The following is a 23,993-nucleotide window of genomic DNA, read 5'->3' as shown; positions in this document are numbered from 1 at the left end:
TTATGTTAAATATCTTAAAAATAAACGTAATTAATAATAATCAATAATAAAAAGCAATAGTAATTAATTCTAAATTGTAGATGTTATAATAGAAGCCGTGCCGTCATTACCACATATCGTTAGTACGAACGATACAAAAAAAGAAATTTCGACTTCGGCGAACCCCTTCTCAGATGTCACAATAAAGTGGATCGACCCAACGATCGAACTTTTTTGGATGGAAGTAACTGTAGGAATAATATTTATCATATCCTGTATTGTAACATGTTATTGCTGGTAAATTGAATTTTTTCAGTGTATTAAAGTTTTTACGTAATTAAAATTTTTTTTATTTTTATTTTGATTTAAAGTTTTATAAATAGATTTACCAAGATAAATATTGAAAATTTAAAACAAAATGATATTACATTTTTATTACATACCTTTTTAATTAATCATAAATTGTAAATATGTAAAAAAAATATCTTTATTAAATGTAATTATACGTCATCTCTATAACAATATACTTTTTTCTTTATTACTCTTATATATATGATTTTTCTATTATTTGTAAAGATATATTATACTACGTTCTTTTATTAACTGTCGAATAAATTTAAAAGTAAAATTGATGAAACGATAAAATACTTCACATAAATGATATAAATGAAGAAAACTTTAATTTGTTATAAATACTTCATTTGTTATAAATACGAATTCTTAATTATGTATTATGATACACGAAGAGAATTTTCTTTTAAAATGTACCCTGAAAATATGTCTAGTAGTTGTGGTACAATACAATATTTTAAAGATTTTTACCATGCATTTCAGTAAAATTAATCAAATTTATTTTATATTTTATTGTAGAGATTTACATTAAAATTCCTAGAAATACAATATTGTCCCACGACTGTCATATTTTCAGGATAAACTCTAAGAAAAAATTCTCTCCGTGTATTACTAATTCTAAAAATTACATTTAATTAGGTGTATTTATGTTCCTTTCGGAATAAGGACCGCTGCTATCGTCAGAAGTTATTGTGATAGGTTTATTCAACTTTTTCACTGTCAAGGATGCAGTAATATTTCACCCCAAGAACAAGAAATGGTATGAGCTGTATCATAAGGGAATCAAAGAAAACGTAATTGTAAACCAAATACATATTTAGTAAAATATACACTAAAAAAAGTCTGATAAATATTCGATTAATATAATAAAAAGTAACTTTACTTTTCTAAATATTTAGTAAGTTTACCAAATATTATAATTAAATTTGAAGTAGGAAAACATCCACTGTTTTCGAAGATTTTCATCCTAAATTTTCAGTCAATAAAATTCATAGAAATCAACTAATTAGCTCTAAAGAATTTTGTGTGTGTGTGTGTGTGTGTGTGTGTGTGTGAGAGAGAGAGAGAGAGAGAATGCGTGCGTGCGTGTGCGTGTACACATTTTATCATTACAGTAATTTTTGTAATTATAATAGTTACTTTAAAAATATCTGTATTTTGAATGAAATAATGCTATTTTATATCAAATGATAATTCGATCTATTTCTTTCTTCACTAAATAATAAAATAATAAATATTTTTGATTGTTGGATTTTGGTCCATTTTGTTTATTAAAATTTATTTTAACATTTAGTTTATTAACATTTATTTTAAAATGTTTTATATGTATATCTTTTTAATGATATATGATATCTAAAATAACCACGCTATTAATTTTAGGTAATTAATCATGGATATACACATTTTTATATACAAAGTGAATTGCAATCTTCAATAGCTAAATTTTACGAAGGAAATAAAAATTATTTAACTTAAATCTCATGCTATGGGGCAATTACGGATAATTACATTCGTGATTTTAATCGTTGGTAAGATAATTCATATTGCAACAAAAAAAATATATGTATATTTAAGCTAACATACAGCAGTATACTTGTAATATTCATGTATATCGCCGAAAATAGACTTTTTAATAGAAAAAATAATTACCAAAAATTAAAAATTTATTATCTACAATGCATAATTATATATATGTATAAAATTAGGGATGCATCGCACATTCGGGAAATATCCGGTATCCCGTATTATTCGGTATTTTTTTTATTATCCGGTCGAATAGCTGGATATCATTATCCAGTTATCACACGGAAAGAAAAAGTGGCTGTGTAACTAAAAACTGGATGTGGTAACTAAGTGGCAGGTGTAAAATATGGACAGCTAAAATTTAAGTATTATAGCTAATATCTTAGCTGTGATATCTATATTATAGCAGAAACAGCAAACCATTTCGCTGTGGTTTATAAATTTATAGTTACGGCAGTAAATATATTATAACAAACTAAGATTAGTTACGACAGAGAAAATCTTTTTTTTCTCTACTAAGACATTAGCTACAATACCTATATTTTAGAGCTGTCCATTTTACATCTGCCATTTAGTTACCACATGCAGTTTTTAGTTACGACAGCTACTTTTTTTTGCGTGTTGTTGCAGATATAATCCGATCGGATATTCGGGAAAATATCCGGTATTCGGTAGGATAATTGCCCTATCGGATATCCGACTGGATATCAGATATCCGAAAAGAATGTTTCATGTTCTGATGTCCCACACTAGATATCCGACATCCAGTATCCGGTAATTTCACGATTCGGTGCATCTCTATATACATATAAAATTGTCTATAAAATATCTATAAAATATCAAACAGAATAAAAGTATAAACATAATAATTAGAATTGTGCAGTTATTCTTATAATTTAATCAAAAACTTACATAAAGTACTTGAGTCGAATAAGGCCCAGGCACTAAATAAGGCCCACTTTTAAATTTATTACTTTAAAACTCGCTTTACACCTGCACTATATGCTTAAAAGATGTGTCATAGGAAGTAGATAAAAAAGGATTACAGAATTGGAATCCAACACATTTGTTTAACACAACAAAAACTTGTGTGTATGAGGCTACACTGAAAAAAATGCATGTAATTTTACATGGAAATTACATGTCTATGACCGGAAAATTACCTAAATATTGGAAATTTACAATTTCCAGTAAATTTCCAATCATATTTATATAATTTAAGTAATTTTCCAGTCATAAACATGTAATTTCCATGTATAATAACATGCATTTTTTTCAGTGTAGTATGAACTATTTTTACCACCAGTTTTAAAGTAATAAATTTAAAAGTGGGCCTTATTTAGTGCCTGGGCCTTATTCTCAGGCTCAGGTACTTTATACAATAAGAAGTTTTATTGCTAGAAAATTGATTTATTGATAATTTATTAAGGAATTTTTTTTTAAATAATAAACTTTTATTTAAAAAAAAATATTAAAAACATACTGCAGTGAAAAATATATATTTATTACTAAAAAATCTAATCATTTAGTGAGTAGGCATTACTAATAACGAAATATAATTATTATTTTAGATGTAATAACAAAGAATGTGATGTCAGTATTAACGAATGAGACAAATCAAGAAGACGAGATCATTAAAACAAAAATTTTGCGTTCAGACATAGATACCATGCTTTCCGTTATTCATGTTTTATTTTATAACGTGTCACTCTTTATAATGTTATTATTTTGTATTTGCAAGTAAGTCAAATATTCTCTTGAAATATCGTATTCAACTTATATATGTATATGTATATGTATAATGCTAAATCCAAGGATAGCAAGTAACGCGTTTACCGTAACGCCATTACCGTTTCCGTTACCTCTTATGATAACAATTTGGTAATGATATTATAATTTTTGATAATAGTAACGATAACGCCATGATTGGAACAGTCACTTTTCAAAATAATTCGTCTACGTATTTTTCATTGAATAAAGTAACTCGATCGTTTCTTTATTCGTTCCTTAACGAATAAAAGTAACGCATTAATAACAGCGTTATATTCGATTGTATATAGTTGAATCTTTGTAATCCTAGAAAATGAATAACATTAATAATTGTAAAATAGAATTGTAAAATCAAAGATTAATCAGAATGATGCTAGTAGCATTCATTAAATTCAAGATTTTATTATTATAATTATTTATAGTTATTTATAATTATAATTATTTATCAATTGTTATTACAGTAATACATCTTAAAAAAAGTAAAATATATCGGTCTTAAAGATAAAAATTATAAACATATAAACTTCTCACCTCTCCCTCCCTCCCTCCTACCACTCACTCACTCACTCACTCACTCACTCACTCACTCACTCACTCACTCACACTCTCTCTCTCTCTCTCTCTCTCTCTCTGCCTACTTCTTTCTTTACTTTTTTTCCACACGATAAATTAATTGATATAAAGAAAATATATAATTGCACATAAGAAAATGTGGAATTTATCATAGTTGGCAAAATTCTACATTTTTATAAATTAAGTTCGTGTTAGTAGTAAAATGTGTTTTCCGAAAAAAAAAACGGCAAAAATTGATGTTTTCTATTAATAAAATAAGTAGAAGATTTTGTTATAGGAGTCTATTTTCTTCAATCTTTTCTAATTAATTGTAGAAACATCACTGCTACTTCGTCTATTTCACAATTTATTATGCGTATTTATCATCATTATCTTAAGTAATCTATTCACAATATATGTTATAGATTTTTTATAAAAATAATTGAAATTATTTTTTATTCAATGTAGAACGTATTATTTTATACGAGGACTCTACGTTCCGGTCAAACGCTTATGGTACCACTTCATACTCATTTCTTGGATTTTTCGTGTTTTTTTTCGTACAGATATATTAGAAATACCTGTTAGAGTACAGGAAATACCAAACGAAATGGATCTTGTCTATATTAATCCAAAACTAGAAGAAACTAGCAATAACGTAGTACATAACGTGAGTAAAATATGTAAAGAATAATATACGAACAAAGACTATCGACGAAGATATAGAGCATTAGGAATCTTCCTTGTTTTTTACATTATATACATTAATGTTATCAACAATCTTATTTACAGTTTGCCTAATGGGTCTCAGGACGATGATTAATTACGAACATATTGCTATTATAAATCGTTTCAAATTCGTAACGACCAGTAGATATTGCTGTAATAACAAATTACAAAAACAATTTTAGTGCCTGAACTATCTGAATTAATGCAATCTGATACTTCATTTAATGTCATAAAAAAGGTTGTCTTTTTTCATAAACATAGTTATATTTTACTAATTAAAAAAGTATTTTAATAAATCCTCCGAAATTTTGATAAATCCTATGAAAAATTTGAAGAAGTTTTTAATCGGTAAAATTAATTTTATAAAAAGACTTTAATTAATTTTTACTTTTAAATACGTAAGTAAATCTTAAATCTTTTTTTAGCGCAATATAGTTGAATTAACTTCTAGGATTAACTTATTAAGTTAATTTTTTTACATAATAAAATTAACTTCAATAATTTTAAACATAGTTAATTTGTTGTATGTATTTAACAAGTTAACTTAACAAGTTAAAAAATTGTAAAAAATAAGTAAAAATAATTATTATAATTATTTTTACTTCTTTTTTTTATTTAAACTTAATTCATTATAGATCAAATAATGTAATCTAATTATAATGTGTATTGTAAAGAAATGTTAAATTTTCTCACATTTTTATCATTACTCTTATGTATCTCAACTATACTTCTGTAACAAACTATAATATAAATATATAAGCATTGACGAATTTCTTAAGTCTTAAATCAATAGTTTATTTATACATTACAAAAACATCTTTTCTCTTACTAAAAATAATACGTTAAGACTGATACATTGTTTTTAAGATACTCCATAGAAAGTAATCTAAAAGGGATTGATCTGGTGACCTAAGGGACCATTTTATTTGACCACATCTAAATCACCAGATGTTCCCTTTAGATTACTTTTTATGGGGTACCTTATAAACAGCGTATACGCGACAAAGACTGTCGACTTAGCGAATGTTAGGAAACGCATAGTACAATAAGTCGGTCTTATCTCATTAATAAAAATAATAGGTACAACCTCCAATAGTCTTGATCTCAATAAATGTTATGCAGGACATGATTCTGAACAACATTCAAGAAATTTTAGCCATCGGTTGAACACGTTAGGTAATGCTAATGTCGGCGATACTGTAAATTCCAAGCTTTATGAACGACTCGAAAACGAATTCCACGCTTTATGAACCTACGATTACTACATACACAACATTACAATACAACATACACTAGATACATAACAGAAGAGTACAAATGTAATAAAGGGTGTGTGAAGTTGGCACTCCCATGCTTCGAAATCGGAGTTCTGATAAAAGTTCTGGATTCCTTCCAACAAGAGGAAGAGTTCCTGATGGTTTTTAGAAAGAGTTCTGCTCATTAACACCAAAAAAATAGACTTCGAAATATGGAGTGTTAACTTCACATCCAACATTAGCACCGAATAGTTCTGAATAGTTTATTCGATGTATTTTGACGAGTATTAGAGTTCCTGATACAAAAAATCATTTTTGATTTTTTCGAAATAATTAAAAAGATTTTAAAAATTAATATCAAGCTCGAATAGTTCGGGACAGAGCATCAGATTCCTTTCGACGAGATCTATTCCTGATAAATAAACAACTTCAAATCTTTATAATTGTTTAAAAAATCGCCATAAAAGAGACTTCGAAAACTGGGGGTGCTAACTTCACACCCAACATTAGCATCGAATAGTTCTGAATAGCCTATTCGATGTATTTTGACAAGTAATAGAATTCCCGATATAACAAAATTATTTTTTAATTATTAAAAAAAATAGGAAAATTAAAAGAAATTATATCAATTTTTTTTCGAAGATCTGACATTCGGACAAAAGTTCTGGTAGCCCCGCCACAAGGGGGGCTACGATAATAATGATTCATTGGGGAGTATTCTTTCTTTCAGAACTTTCTATTGAGACTTAATCATTATATTTTGTAATATTCTATTTTTGCGATTGCATGTTACTATAAATTATTAATAACCGGTATAAAATTGACAATGGAATCGATTATTTTTGAAGAGTATAATTATCATACATTACTCTCTCTCTCTTTCTTTCTCTCTCTCTCTCTCTCTCTCTCTCTCTCTCTCTCAATTTGCTTTTAAAAAACAAACTGGCTTTTATTATTGACGAAATTATAAGAAATTTTCTGATACAATTATCACAAACATTACGTGGTTTTTCGTTTGAATTGTCCGCCTCTTTGTCAAGCAATATGTATATAAACATCTCACTACCTTCACAAATGACATTATACACATTTCAGAAGATTGATGTAGTATCACCTTGTATAAAGTTGAGACAAATATCGTTTAGTTTCCTTTCTGAAAAAGACGAAAAATTAAATAATATTTAATTCTTATATTTTATATTATGAAACAATTATTAAGAAGCATTATCTTTATGATTTTCATTACAGGTAAGAGATAATTCATATTGATAAATATGCTTAATAAAATAATTCATATTATTTCATAAATATATATGTAATTTAACATGTAAATATATAATTATAATATATATATGTTCAAAAATATATTTTTAACAAAAAAAATGATTATATAAAATTATAAGAAAGTATCTGTAGATATCATCTACAGATACAATCTGAACTACGTATGAAATATCGGAAATTGAATGTCAAGTAATGATTATAATTAATTACTAATTATTTAAAAAGTATTATATTTAACTTATATAGGGTAAGATTGCCGAAATCGAACAACTTTTTAGTTATAGGTTTATAACTCAGAAATTATGAAGAATATTCTTATGTTTTTTACAGCACAATAAACTGCACTCTTTTCCCTTTCTTGTGTAATTTTTTCATAATTTTTTTGCGCTGTTATAATATTTAAAATGAGGATTTTTTTCAGTATGAAAAGAAGAAATTCGTTACCTAAATCGCATCATACCAATATTCCTCATTTAAAATATTATAGTAATGCAAAAAATTTAAAAATTACATAAGAAAAGGAAAAAATTCTATTTAATAATGCTGTTAAAAACTTAAGAATATATTTTTCATAATTTCTGAAACACATGATAATTTCAAGACGTAAAATTTACTTGCCTGCTCTTGAATTGGATTTTTTTCTTTTTCCATTGTAATACTTGTCTAATTTAAATGAAACTTAGGGAGAAGTACCTATATTATAAAAGAGATATTTTGCAGTAACTTTTCCATTATTTCTTTTGCTACAAATACATAAATCGAACACAATACCAACTTACTTTTTGTACCAACGAGATCGCGGTCTTCCATATAACAGAGTAGCATTACAGTACCATGTAGTTCTTAAATAACTCAAAAGAAAGTATATAAACACAATAATTGAATTTTTAATCGAGGTAGTGCAATTTAAGAATCGGTTTATAACTTTACCCTACATGTAATCGTACTTCATAATTTAATTTATTCTAACTGACTTATATAATAAAACGCAAAATAAAACAAGCGCATTAAACTATTTATTTTAATTTCACTTAATAATTAATAAAATTCTTATTCTCTAAAACTTTGAGAAGAAATGTTAATGTGATGAAAAACTTGATTTATTAAGGACTTCCTAATTAATGTATTTTCTCATAATAAATTTTTATTATTAAAATAATTAAAAATATTAAAAAAGGGCAAATATTCATTATTATTAAATTTAATCTCTTAGTAAATGATAATTATCAATTACAAATTGCAATTATTATTTTAGATGTTATAATGAAAAGTATAACACTGATGTCAAATAACATAGACAAAGAATATGAGGTTACCAGAACGGAAGATGATGATCTCATGAAAAAATATGGTTTCCGATTACAATTTGTGCAGTTAATTTTCATCAAAATGTATTACATCTCATGTGTTTTATTAGTCATATTTATATCTTTGCTTTGTTATTACAAGTAAGTTAAATTTTCTCAACACATTTACTGTACTTACATTAAATTGTATTTATCTTTTAAATTGTGAATTTTAAGTTATTAATTATTACGTAGTGAGCAGATCTTTAAATAATAAAATAAATAAAATATATTAAATAATAAAATAAGTAAAATATTAGTTTCAAAAATATAAATCATAAATATCTCTCTCTCTCTCTCTCTCTCTCTCTCAATCAATTAATATAAAGAAATATATAATTGCATTTAAAAAAGTATAGAATCTTACATTGTGCTAGATTTTTTAAATATTGTTCAATTCTTTTTTAATTAAGATGTAAAAGTGCCAATAAAAACTGTTATTAATATTTTAAGTTCTTTCAACATTTATTGTATTATACATTTGTCATTATTTGCAATCATCTGTTTACAATGTTTATCAGATCTTATATGAAAATAATAGAAATTATATTCTGTAGATGCAGGAAGTTTCTCTTCATACGGCGAATATGTCCATATTCCAGAAGCCTATGGCTTCATTGCGTTCCTTGGATTTCTCGTATTTTTTGTTTCAGACCAAGTAATTTTATGCAAGAACCACAGGAAATCAGATTTATTTATACGCAAGAAGACATAGAAAATGTGAGTAAAATGTACAAGGAGTAAAAAATATGTGTATAATAAAAATATAGAACATCAAGAATCTTCTTTACTTTCTTGCATAAATTATCAATATTATCAACAATCTTCTTTACAGTTGCCAACAAATATAAGAAGACGGGAAAATTTAGTTACGAAGATATAATTCCTATAATCAATCATGACGTTTTGAATAATAACATAATTATCAATAAATATATTGTAATAATGAATACAAAGTAAATTATAAACCCGGACAATGCATTTTCTGATGTAATATAGTTTGCTTACGTTTATCAATAAATTTATCGAGTAATATGATAATAATCGCTATTCAGTTAATTATACTAGTTTTTAAGATTTAAATACTATAACTTTCATTTAAAAAAAAAAGTCACAGATAACAAAAAAACCGTTTCAATGATTAATAAGTAATTCTAACCTTTATTTAAATTTTGTATGTGTACATATACGTAGGTACACAGGGTATCCCATTTTAATCAATCCAATCATTTTTTTTCAAAATTATTGATGATAAAAAAATGTTTCAGATAAAAAACATAATGAGATGAATCAATTGGTACAAAGAAAACACATAGGTGCTTTTGAAAAATTATATGTAATTACATATTGCAAATTTGTTAATAATTTTTTTTAAAGCAACTAACATATGTATTTTCTTTGTATCAATTAATTCATCTTATTATTCTATATATAAAATTATTAAGGTATAATTGCAAAAAATAAATAATTTCCAAGATTTTACATTTTTTGAAAAAATATAACAAAATAAAAATATATACATATACATATAAATACATATTGATATCTGTAAACCTTTCCCCAAACCTATAGCACGCGCACATACGCTGGCAAGACATAAACCTACTACTATAATGGACACACATATGATTACATTATTGTTAAGTATAAATGCTTACACGATTAAAAAACCAAACTGTATTGTAGATGAAGATACATTTCAGTATGTGAAGTATAATAAAATAACAACTTTCTTTTTTTAACAAATTGCTGCAGTAAAATCTGTCTATTTTTTGTGATTATATCATGGAGACTTTGACCTCAACCTCTCATATACCATATATGCTATAAAAATATCATGATTTCAGTCAATTTGCTTGAAAGCACTTGTTTCATATATGATTAGAACAGAATCTTTAAGAATTTGTGTGCATTGAGTATTTCTTCTCTCCGGTAATCAAAATAAAAAGCTTAAATTATTAATGAACGAAAATATTCGTTAACATTTAGGAAATTTAGATAAAAAGAAAATACATGTTAAAGAGCAACCAAATTTTAAATCATATTTAGATTTAAAAAGAAGCATAACAGTAGAAACAATTTTGTTTGGATCTCTGACAGCCAATAGCGTTCATTTGAATTAGCCAATTAGGAATAAAAGTTTTTCCATGATGTTTCCGACGGAACGAGCTGTCACGTGTTGCTTATCACAATAATACAACGTAGAGAATGCTTGAGTTAGTAAGATAAACGAATTAATCACCATCAATTGTCGAGTCCAGGACAAATAATACAACTAAGTATATATATTATAATTATATATGTACATATCGTATATTTTTTTAATATTATATCCTTCCATGTTTCGACAGTCATTGTTATTTTTCATACGTAAAATCAGTATATAAGCTGTAATCTAATTTCTAACCAACGTAACATTCAATCCTCAAAAATCGCCAAAACTAGTAATCGTTATTTATATTTCAATTTAATTACATTATATTTTGTAATTGTAATGTTTTAATTTAAATATTGATATTATAATATTTTATTTCCCCATCTTCATTATAAGTAAACAACTTGGTAAACTTTTACAATAAAACCGGTAATAAAATCAGTTATATGCATAGAGAGCATAATTATCGTTTCCGTTGGTGTAAGAAATATTCGATTATTTATGTCATAAAAGTTAATAATGTATGTGTTTGCATTAGTCACATATTATTAATATACTTGTGAAAAATTGTAATGGGCTTTTGAGTACCATATACAATAGATTCAAATATATTTAAATTCTTCTGACCTATTCTAATTGTAAGTATAACAGTAACATAAATTATACATATCTCGATTTTTCTACGTATTGATCAATTCAAACTAAATGTAATTTTTTATTATATTCATCTTTCTATTATTAACACATTCTTTCTTTTCTTGTTATATTTTAACTATATTTGATTACTTTTATTGCTTTTTTATTTTTATCCTTTTGTTTCATCCTTTTATTATTTTATGAAGAAATAATCTGTTGGATAAATGTTAAACTGCTGCATTTTATAATTTAGACATCGAAAAATAATCACGTCATTAGTTTCAGATATTACAACGCTAATTACGATTAAACAAAAAAAATATAATTTATCCGTTTAAGTTTCTAATAAAAAAAGGTAAAAAATAAATAATGTTTCACATTATAAAACAACTATTATGGACCATCGCCTTCGTATCTTCAATTTGTGGTGAGTTATTTCATAATGTTTACATATAAAAGAGAAATAAACGCTCTTTCCGTTTTTAAGGAATAAAGATAATAGATAAAAGTGTAAGCATGATATACGAATATTAAAATTATAATGTAACGTATACATTTATAATAAAAAAAATGAAAAATAATATATAAACACATTTTAATCAGAAAGTGACTCTGCTTAAATTAATTATTATTTACAAAATATAAAAAATAGATTAAAGAAATTAGAAAGAATTATATAACTTTTTTCCCATACCTTGCTTCACTTTTATATTTCCTTATAAAATATTTATATAATCTAATATACAGGGTGTCTTTAACAGATCATGTTACCCATCATGAGCAGGTACAGCGGATCGAATTGAATCGAAAAGTCCTCTACCATTTTGCAATTTTCGCAATAGTTAACAAGATATTAATTATACTAAAAATGGCCGAATATTGGTCTTCAATAATTTTTTTCGCGCGCGCGTTGAACTATTTTCCATTCTTCAATCAACTAATAATTAGAAAATTAATATAGCTATAATTTCTTTCCTTAATATTGAATTATTAATAAACTTATTTACTAATTATTTTATTATGCAATTACTTTATATTCATAATAAATATTTTTTTCTAATAGTCAAATGTCTCTATAAAATAATAAAATATTACTATTAACAAAATAACTTCATGCACAATTCGATATCATTAATTTTCAAATTGTTATTATATTTTTAGGTATCGTATCAAAATACGCAATACCACAATTAATAAGTAATACAAATGGAACAAAGAATATAAAATACAATATCAAAAATATTACACAGCTTTATAATAAGAAAGAAAAAAAATTTTGTGTTGATGATGACGGCGAAGCAATGACAATCATTTTAATAGCATTTCTTGTAATAGTATTTAGTCTCCCAATCATCATATATACATATGAAAAGTAAGTTTAAAAATTCTCTTATAATATATCTGTTTATAATTACATAATTAATTCATATATGCATGATTCTTCGTAAAAACGAGGAAATTTTATTTTTAAAAACTCGTACCTAAATATGATACTAACAATATTAAATTCCTATCACGCAATTATTTCATTCATTAAAATTTTTATGTATACAACAAATTATTAGACATTATTGTTACTTGTCATTGATTGTGAAGTATCATTAGTGTCTAATTCTTGAAAATTTCTTTTTTCCAATATAATATATTCATATTTCATTATCTATTCACAATGTTATAAAATAATATGTGCTATATAAAACATCTCAAAATACCTTATACTTATATCAATATATACGTATAGCGTATTTCTGGAAAATAATGACAAATTCAAAAAAGTGATAGATGTAATCAAACTGAATAACTTTTTGTGTTAAATAATTTATGCTCAGGGCAACGTTTTAATCCTCTTGAAATTAAAGATCGGATCTCCATACACGTCTGATAAAGATAATCTGATAGTGTAACACTATTTGCATGTAGAATGGATTTAAACTAATAACTATTTTGTAATTTTTGCAATATAATTATTGTGAAAATTGTAAAATAGTAGAAAATTGTTTTTTCAATAACATATTACATTGATAAGAAACTATAATTAATAAAGATTTTCGAATATATGTGCATCTCTATAATTTAGTAACAAAAGACAATTGTTATCGTACAAGTGTAATCGTTAAAGACAAAGGTCACGTCGAATTTTTTTAATGGAACCCTCTATTTTTCATTACATATTCTTATAGCTTACCTTGAGAGCTTTTCAAAACACTATAATAAAATATTTTTTCATTAAATATTTTTCGAGTTATAAGACTCGAAAGTTACAGTACAGTCGGCATTAGCATTACGCAAGTTGTCCGACTGATGGCTAAAACCTCTTGAATGTTGTTCAGGATTATCTCCTGGATAACATCTGTCAAGATCAAAAGGCCATTGGAGATTATTCCTCTTATTTTCATTTTTGTACAAAAAATTCACTTTTATGTAAAAATGGAAATATAAGAGATACAACCTCTAATGGTCTTTTGATCTTGACAAATGTTATCCAAGAATATGTAATGAAAAATAGGGGGTTCCATCACATAGGAGATTTAAAAAAATCGACGTGATCTTGACCTGGTTTTGGCGACACCACCCAAGGTCAAGTGAATGTAATCAGTGAATAAATCTTTTAAAACCCTACAACTTTTGTCTGAAACATTTTTCTTAAACATGCTTTGTTTTCGAGATATTCGATCGATATTCCAAACTTTTGACACACCCTATGTATGTATAACATAAATTGTATTTAAATAGTTTAGGTACATGTCTCCGATACATCAGGCAAACTCCTTACTGCTTTAGAAACTTTATGAATCGTTTTACTCAACGGCATCCAAATCTCAGACTACATGCTGAACTTGTAACGTATTACGCAAATGGATAATAATGTATCTCAACAATTCATCTGTACAATGAAGAGAAATATATAATAAATAAAATACGAAATAAGTAATGTATGTATCACATTAAAGAATTTGCAGTTGTATTATCCGTAAAATTGCGCGCGCATAAGCAACGCTTCTGTTGCAGTACATCACATATTATAGTTTTTATTGAAATTAAAATTAAGTAGATTGTTAAGATTTTTAATCTTCAAAAAGATTCTTTATTTAGTGACAGCTATGATTAATGAAATATTTATTGTTAAATATTATCAATTTACGGATTTACTTATATAAGAACTTTCTCAATTATTAGAAAAGAGAGAAGTGGCTCAAGGATTAAAAATTAAAATTACAATGTTACGAACCAAATAATTTACAAATATTATATTAACTACATAAATTATTATCTAACATGTAAATTATTTGGCTCGTAGCTCCTTATTGTAATTTTAATTTCTCTCAATTACGTTTATTTAAATTTAAGGACTTTTTTAAGCCGTTAAATATGAATTCAATATCAAAATTAACAAATATAAAATCACAAAAGATGTCTGCACATAAATTTTGCAATAATATCAGTATTTTTCAAGTTTTGAGATACATATTGAATCCACCATTTTAAATTTAGTAATTTTGACATCTCAAATTGTATTTAGCAGTCTAAAAAATCCTTAAATTTAAATAAACACAATCGAAATCCATTTGATAAATTATCAGTAACTTAATTCACAACTTTTTTAAAACAGATCCCATATTTAACCATAAACATCTCATTAACCAGAATCAACATTAAAAAATCCTTTTAATGGCGAAAAGTACTAACATCATATTTAATTTTAATTGCAACGAAATTTTTCCACCATATCATTTATACCGTAGTTAAAATATGATAAAATAGAAACAAAATCCTTTTGCAATTTTCATTGAAGATTATTGAATAGTGTAATTGCACACATATTGTAATAACTAACAGTCTACTTTTGACAGTGTTTCACTTAAAGGCAGAATTTAGTTCTATAAATTATGACATCTCACTAATCTATAATACTGCTATGATGACAACTGACGAAGTAAACTCTGGATCTAATAAACGTATTCCTATTATTTCTTTTTATAATATATGCGACAATTATGTGACTGACTTATACATATATAAATCTTACTTTAACTTAATAAATATAAAAATTAAATTTAAGATCTATTATCACAGATAAATCTTTGGTTTATTAGAGTTGGTTACGTAAATAATAAATATATATTTATTATCACAGTTATAAACATTATATTCCTTATAATAAATATGTATTTATTATACATATATAAACTTGTAATTGTCAACTTTTAATTAAAGTGAATCACAGATTTTAATAGATTTTAAATGCTATTTAATATAAACAATTGCCTATTAACAACTCTATATTCAAAACGTACTACTAATAAAACAAAACATTTTAAATTTAATCAATATTGAAAAATTGTATCTATTAAGCTATAGTTTAAGATTTACATAAATATAAGAACTTTTCTATTTCTAAAAACATTTAAATTTTTAAAGATACAATTTAATTTTAATTCATTATAAATAAACTTTGGATCTGAAATTGGATAAAAGTTCCAATATTATTGCAATCAAAAACTTATAATTTTGTATAAATTATACATAAACTGTAAGAGATCATTCAAATTAAAATAGCTTCTTTATTAGATAAAATAATTATGTAATAAAATTTTTGCACAATATTATATTCGTTACATTCTTCAAATATATATATAAGAAATATATTACTAATAAATAAATCGTGCACTGAAATTATAGATTATTTGTAGAAGTATTTCATCATAAACTTATGTACTTGACTTTTCTATCATCATTTCTATAATTGATTGTACAATACAAATGTAAATATACTGATTGCATAATGTAATATAAAAACCCAAAGTTATTAATTTATGCTTCATTATCACAATATATTTAATAATATTTAAAAATATATTTCAAATATATTTAAAAATAACACCATCAAATCATCTATTGCCAATTACGAATATAAACACATAGATATAAAATATCTTGTTTTCTAAACGTTATAATTATTATATTTATGTACATTTATATTGTGTATGTTTTATATATACATATTTAATGTTATAAAATAATCTTTCATTCATCATCGGATTATTAAATATATCTATGTTATCGATACATCATCCAAAAATGCATTTGTAACAGATTCACTCACTGTCGATTCTTTTCTGTGTGCACTCAATCATTGAACGTACAAACTTATTCCAATTCAACTTACGAACTGTAACGTCACACTTATGTTCGTACATAAAAATTATAGCTAATTACTTCATTCTAAGTGCAGTGGGTTTGTAATGCGAATTTATTACATTTTTAATTACATCTTCCTCTTTTCTTTGAAAATTTCACTCGAAGCAATTTAGAGAATGTGATGAGATCCAAATAACAACTTTCAAATGGTGCTACAAAACCTGTCTTTTATGGTTGTATCATCATGAGAGACTTTTGATCAGCCTCTCATACACTACAAGAATCACATTTTCAATCAATTTGATTGAAACCACTTGTTTCATATAAATAGAACGTATGGTCCTTTAAGAATTTACATTGAATACTTCTTTCTCTATAACAGTAATAAAAATGAAAAGCATAAATTATTGGCGAATAAAAATATTTATTAATATTCAAGAAGTGTAGATAAAAAAATACATATTGTTAAAAAACAACTAAATTTTAAATCATTTTTAGATTTCAAAAAAAGCATAACAGTAAAAATAAACACTTTTGTTTGGAATTCTGACAACCAATAGCGTCCATTTGAATTAGCCAATTAGAAATAAGATTTCTTGTCTGCGATAGAACGAGATATCATATGTTGCTTGACACGATGCCACAATAATACGACAATACATAATGGAAACAAGAGAATACCTGAATTAGGCTGCGGTCCACTTAGCGCTTCAAACGCTACAGAGCATTTGTAGCACTAACATGACTGGTCCATTTGACGCTTCGGAACGCTCCCAGAAACCCTGATTACGTCATCAATACGTCATCGTTTTCGCTCCCACTTCGCTCCAACTACCTCACCTCGGGAGGTGGGTTGGCTGGAGCGTTCATGTAGCAATTGTAGCATTCGGGACAGTAATGGACCAATCGGAGCGTAGCGTTTGGAGCGTAGCGTTCAGAGCATTTGAAAGAAGCAAGTGGACCGCAGCCCGAAAGGTAGAATAACCCATCCTTAAAGGAGAAAAATAATACATAATGCTAACAAAATCAGGTAGGATTGCACTTAATATGTAGATAATTACATTAAATGCAACATCTGTACTATTTTCGACGTCATTTTAGCTCCAAAGATACGTCACAGCAATTTTTCAATTGTGATACTTTGTTACATCTAGTGACCCTTTATTCTTTATTTTTTGGCGATCGCAGCGTTAGGTGGCGTGACGCCTTCCTTTTCATCATTCTTTGTATTAGTGCGAAGCGAACACACAACTTTTACCACAGAGTGTAATAAATCTAAGTATTTGTGAAATCGAAGTTTTATTTCGCTATTTACCATCTCCAAATAGACAACTATCTACTATTAACAAAATAAATACTTTTAAGTTGATTGTAATTAATTACAAATTATCATTATATTCTTTGATGTCGTATCAGAAAATGTGACATCAAAATTCACGAAAAATGCAGAAATAGAAAGCAATAGGGAATACCACGATATTGAAGATATTGAACAATCTGATTACAAATCGAAAATTATCTATTTATAACATCTTAACAATAATAACAATCGAACTTTCACCAATAACTTTATATATATGTGTACATATAATAAACAAGTAAGTTAAATTTTTCTTAACCATTGTTTATAGTTATATCAATTCATAATTAATTAATTCATACGTGTAACTGATTAATTCGTTGTTACATGAAACATTTAATTTTAGAAAATCTATAAATATGAAGTTAGTGATGTTAGATTACTGCTATAGCCGTTTATTATGATTTTTGTGTACAAAAACATCTCATTTTTATTACTTGTTTGTCATTAATTGTAAATTATCATGAGTAATAATAATTACATTTAAATAGATACATCTGTCACTCTCTTCGAAACTTGGAGAATATTTTCAATCAACGATTTAACAGAAATTTACCGCATGCTCGACCTGCTGCAACGCATCATAATGTAAACGGACAAGTGATTCATTACATGTAATAAATAAAATAGTAAGCAATACATATATTACGTTAAAAAGTATACAGTTGTGTTAACTGCGAAAATACATGCGATATGTTTGCAAGCATTGTTTAATATAAATTTATAAACTTTTTAAAAATCAAATTTATGTATATTTAAAATACTTTTATTACTTTCTATAATGGTTTTAATCATTATAGAATATTGTATTATGTTTTTAAGTACCAACACACTTATTGTAATGTTACCAACAATATCTAATAGCGAGTTGAATCTAAATTTAACTTTTCTGTTAGAAAAACATAGAGTCTCTCCTTAATTATCGAACTAAAATTACTTTAAACAGAATTTCACCAAATCATGAGCATCATCAGCATTCCGTCACAAACATTTCTGCAATCGACGTAATTAATGCCTAAATTCTAAGCAGAATCGTAAGGCTCGTAACATATTCCTGTAAAACTTGTAAAAATTTTTAACTACTTATACCTTTATATAATATTTTTACTGACAGCTTCTTACTAACCATAAAATTTACAAGAAATCGTAGATATTTACGAATAATCATATGTCTTACGATACATACCTACACATAAAATTAAAATACTAGTCATAAGTTCTTACAAGTTTTACGAGAATACGTTACGAGTCTTAGATTCTGTTTAGAATTAACCCGTAAATATATACGCGTTATATAATAAATAACAGTACATTAAAATTAGCTGCTGCAACAACTAATTATGAATATATTTATACGTATAAATTATGCTATACAAAAAATAAGTCGAAAAAGAAAGAGGATGATATTATAGAAAGTATTTTTTTTTATTTTTAAGGAGGGCGGAATATAATAATCATAATTTATGTAAAAACATAAAATTTCACAAATTAGTAGGAAAAATTTCATGCGAATTATTAATTGAATTAATCTTAAAGTATAAAACAGGTATGTTAACAGGTAGATAACTCATATATTTTAGAAAAGTGCAAAAATAATGAGGAATGTACATACATAGATCTGTCATTCATATATTTTTCCCATAAAAAGCGTGAAATTAGCGTATATTGATAGATAATTTATACAATTAGAATCATTTTTTTATATGTATTCTCCTTTCTTTCCTTCAAATATATATTATCCATAGAAAAGAGAAGGAAATATATGTATATAGTTTTCTCTTTTCAATTAATACTTGCTTAGAGAAAAAGAAAGGACAATACATCGACGGCTCTTTGTCGTACTTTCTTTGTCAACTGGTTATTCTCACGCTAGATGTCGAATGCTTGATCTTCAGGCATACACGTTTTCGTGTAAGAAAATATTTGTACTAACTAGTTTTATAATTTTTAGAAAACAGTAATTCTTCTAAAAATCTGTAATATCTTTTTGTAAACGATCCTTCAACCTCTTAGTGCTAGAAGTTTGTGAAACTCTTGTACCTTTACTGCAAGAATTTGTAGGTTAAATTAAATGTACAGGTTAGTTAAATTCGTTTTAAACAAATTTCTATTTTTTTAATAAAATATTATAAAACGTGTTTTAACATTTTTATGTTAGAACTTCATTCTGTCTCTCAAAAGCAAATTATTTTAATACAGGCAACAATATGTAAGTATATGAATTGCATCACATGTTGTGACTGCAATTATTTTCATTTAGTTCGATGTTTAACTCTCAGCATTGCTCAGCGTTGTCCAAAGAAATGCATAACCTTTCTGTGTAACATTCTTTGATGCGACAACAGATACCATCTTCGCATGTGAAGCGAGCCGCGTAACATCAAAATGCTCGCGGCTCGAGATTTGATAAACACGAGGTCCCGTATGTACATATTGTACATACCAATACAGACCACGTGGCTCGCTATGTTCGTCATGCTCACCACGTGCTCTGGAACAAAGGTAGTTCGTTATTGCTCGCAACAGTCGTACCTCATGGCTTGCGATTCACAGCTTGTTATTCCCATTTATTATCGAGAAGTAGGACGCGAATCAAAATGCTTGTCAAGCCACGAATCAATAAGTCACATCATTGGACCGTACGTCAATGTTTCTTAACCATGCTGTTCATTTCTCCATGGAAAAGACGTTTTTGCTGAAGTATCTAAAAATTTAGCTAGATACAGATGTAAAAATAATTTTGTTGAAACATCAAAATAATTATATAGGACACTCAGACTGATTGCTCAAATGTCAAAATGTTTTGCAGCATTACTCGTCATATTTGAGATTTGTAATTACTTTAACTACGTATTATTTTAATAGTTCAACAAAATTATTTTCAGATCGGTATCTAGTTAAATTTTTAAATATTTCAGCAAAATGTTTTTCCAGTCTTTATATTTTTTAAACTGTTATGTTTACAAGCTACGAATTATAGATGATATGCATAAACTAACTACAATAAATGACGCGATCTATTTGATTCATTGTAACTCGGTTGCTTGTCAATTTATGAAGTCGAATTTATTTTGAAATTATCACAATTATTTATTTGACGAGCTGTGAGCTACGACGAGTCACGGACCTGGTGGCTTACAAATGTAGACATACGTTTAATTCGTGATCGAGATTTGATTTTACTGCGTCGCTTGATTTTTTTTCGAAAAAGAAAGCATGTTTAACTCTGCGACACAATTCGCAAAAGCTAAATAATAGGTAAATAGTTTCGTATAAAGTTCAACACATGCAAATAGGTGAAATGATGTTAAAGATATATGGTTCTTACGAATAGAATTTTCAGTAACTTGTTATCGAATCACATAATAAGAACGTACAGATAAAACAATACTTTATTTGATGTACAGATGAAATTGTCTTATTTGAAATTAATTTTTACACCTCATCGAGCAAATAATATCTTAATGTACTAGTTATCATACCAAACTTTTTTTAACTTTCTATCTTTGAGTATTATTTGTTATAAATTAATATTAAGTAACTCATTATACCTACACGTTACAATTTATTCAATTGAATTTTTATAGAAATAAAGATTAATTCAGACCTCATGAAAATTAGTAATCATCATTTGTATGTTATTCTTTACATATTAATTTATATTTCGTGATTATCTATTTTTGTAATTTTTGCATTATAAAATGCTAACCGTTTATCGATACAAGCATATATAAAAAAATCGGTGATAAAATAGATTATTAGAACATAATTCTGTTCTCTTCATAAAATTAATATTAATTAATAATTAATTACGTTCTAAACATTTAGATAATATGTAGTTAACCCTTAAGTAGACGCATAGGGTCAGAACTTCAATCGCTAAAAAAATACATTTGTTTTTGACCTTCCCGCTTTCAGTAGCTTCTTATCTTAGGACGTAATTTTGAATGTAATAGTAATCGCTATTGATAGATAAATGTTAATTTTAACAAACTAATTTATTTTTATTCTTAAATATCTTTCTTGATTTACTTAAATTAAAAAAAAAAGAAGTTGGGGTCACTGCTGACCCCATGCGCCCACTTGTGTGATTTTACTCGTGCGCCTTACTTAAGGGTTAATGCCATGTTGATCATGCCATAGATTGAACTATAAGATACTCCAAAAAAATATATTTCTGCGATGTATATTAGACGAAATCAAAGTTATCTTTTAGCTTTCATAATCTTGTCAAATAATATATAAACATCTCTTCAATCCAATCTTGTTTGAACTTCTTTAGAATTTATCTCTTTACCATCTCGAATAAGCTGTCGGACAATATATATTTTCTATTATTCAAACACCTAAAATAAACATATCATTAATTTTAGATGTTATTAATTTCAGACGATACGACAATACGACATACAGCAAGATATTAATTACGACTTCCTTTTTAAAATTACTTAAATAAAGAAAAGTAATTTTGCTTATTTAAGTAAAGAAAAGAATGTTCCATGTTATGACACTGTCACCATTATCGTTATGGACCACCGTCTACACAACTTTAATTTTGGGTAAAGAAATTTATATATTAAGAAACTAATGTTTCATTTGTTTATTATTCTCTTAATTATGTAAACTTCGAACATAGTAAATATAAGTACCGAGACACTGCCTTGTCTCTGCCAGATTTCTAAGTATATCTTTGAATAATAAAACTGTAAGGAATATATGCATAAAGAAATAATGGAACATACATATATCTAACTGATATATGTATAATATTAAAATATAATTTGAAACATCTTTTAAAAAAAGTAGAATATACAAGATTTGTAAACTATTATGTATAAAATGTCGTATAATATAAAATGAAAATGTATACATAGAAACTCTTCTTTTCGCTTTATTTGTTATTAATTCAAAAATTAATTTACTTATAGCAAGTTGAATATATTAAATTTCTTTTCTATTTCACTGTTATTAAATAATTAATAAAAATACAGTAATAAGAATCTTATGGAAAATTTTATTATAAAAAAGACTAATGTAACTTTATTTGCAATTAACAGATGAATTTCTTCAGAACAAATTTTTATATTTAACAAAATTAATTCTTTAATATGTAATGAATAGTTATTACAAAATCTACTAATAATGAATATAATTATTTATTAATTGCAATTACTTTTCTAGAACATTACTGTTCTGTAACAGATTCTGTAACAGAAAACGTGACATCACAATTAACAAATACTACAACAGAAAATGTGACACCGCTATTAAGGAACACTACATACAGAGAAAACAAAATAGAAGAATACCAAATTTCGAATACTGACTTTGTAAATTATTCGATATTGTACTGGCCTAATTATTCATGGTTTGCTGCTGGTTTAGGAACTGGGATACTCATAATGTTAATTATAAATTTCAATTTATATTGCCAAGTCTGGTAAATACAATTTTTTTTACTATAAATGCTTATACTTTTTATAACTGATTAATTCATAAATATAATTACTTAATAATAATGTAAAAAGTTTATTGAAAAGAAAAATGAAAATATGAAATAATATTGTACTAAAAATAATACTAAATTTTTGCTGGAAAACGTCTTAGAAATATACATCCAATTTTTACAATAGGGGCATGTGTTTAAAAAAATTAACTGTACTAAACTACAAATATCTTAAATACTTTTTTTACGATTTCTTTCATTATTCTACTTATGAAAACATTAAAAAATAATATTTCGAACGATACCGAAACTAGTCTCGATATTGGTACCGAGACCGAGACGAGACGAGACCGAGGCGAGACCCAGACGAGACTTAAGGTTCGAATTCGAGACCGATACGAATTTTAATAATTTATTGAACACAGAAAGAAAAATGTTTGGTATTTGTAACTATAATTATATATTA

At 26.1% G+C, this 23,993-nt stretch overlaps 1 protein-coding gene across 1 annotated transcript in view; it reads left to right on the top strand.

Moving 5' to 3' along the window:
• The first annotated feature begins 22,585 nt into the window (after window positions 1-22,585).
• LOC108729877 (uncharacterized) overlaps window positions 22,586-23,993 on the top strand; it is a 4,358-nt gene continuing 2,950 nt past the window's right edge. The window contains exons 1-2 of the mRNA XM_018459219.1: window positions 22,586-22,640; window positions 23,284-23,521. Of these exons, the coding sequence (XP_018314721.1) occupies window positions 22,586-22,640; window positions 23,284-23,521 (293 nt within the window). The remainder of the gene's footprint in view (window positions 22,641-23,283; window positions 23,522-23,993) is intronic.

Source organism: Mycetomoellerius zeteki, unplaced genomic scaffold (genome assembly GCF_001594055.1).
Source record: "Mycetomoellerius zeteki isolate Tzet28-1 unplaced genomic scaffold, Tzet1.0 scaffold81, whole genome shotgun sequence".
Taxonomy (NCBI): domain Eukaryota; kingdom Metazoa; phylum Arthropoda; class Insecta; order Hymenoptera; family Formicidae; genus Mycetomoellerius; species Mycetomoellerius zeteki.
Note: the sequence above shows the minus strand (reverse complement) of the source record. Positions and strands in the feature narration are given on the sequence as shown.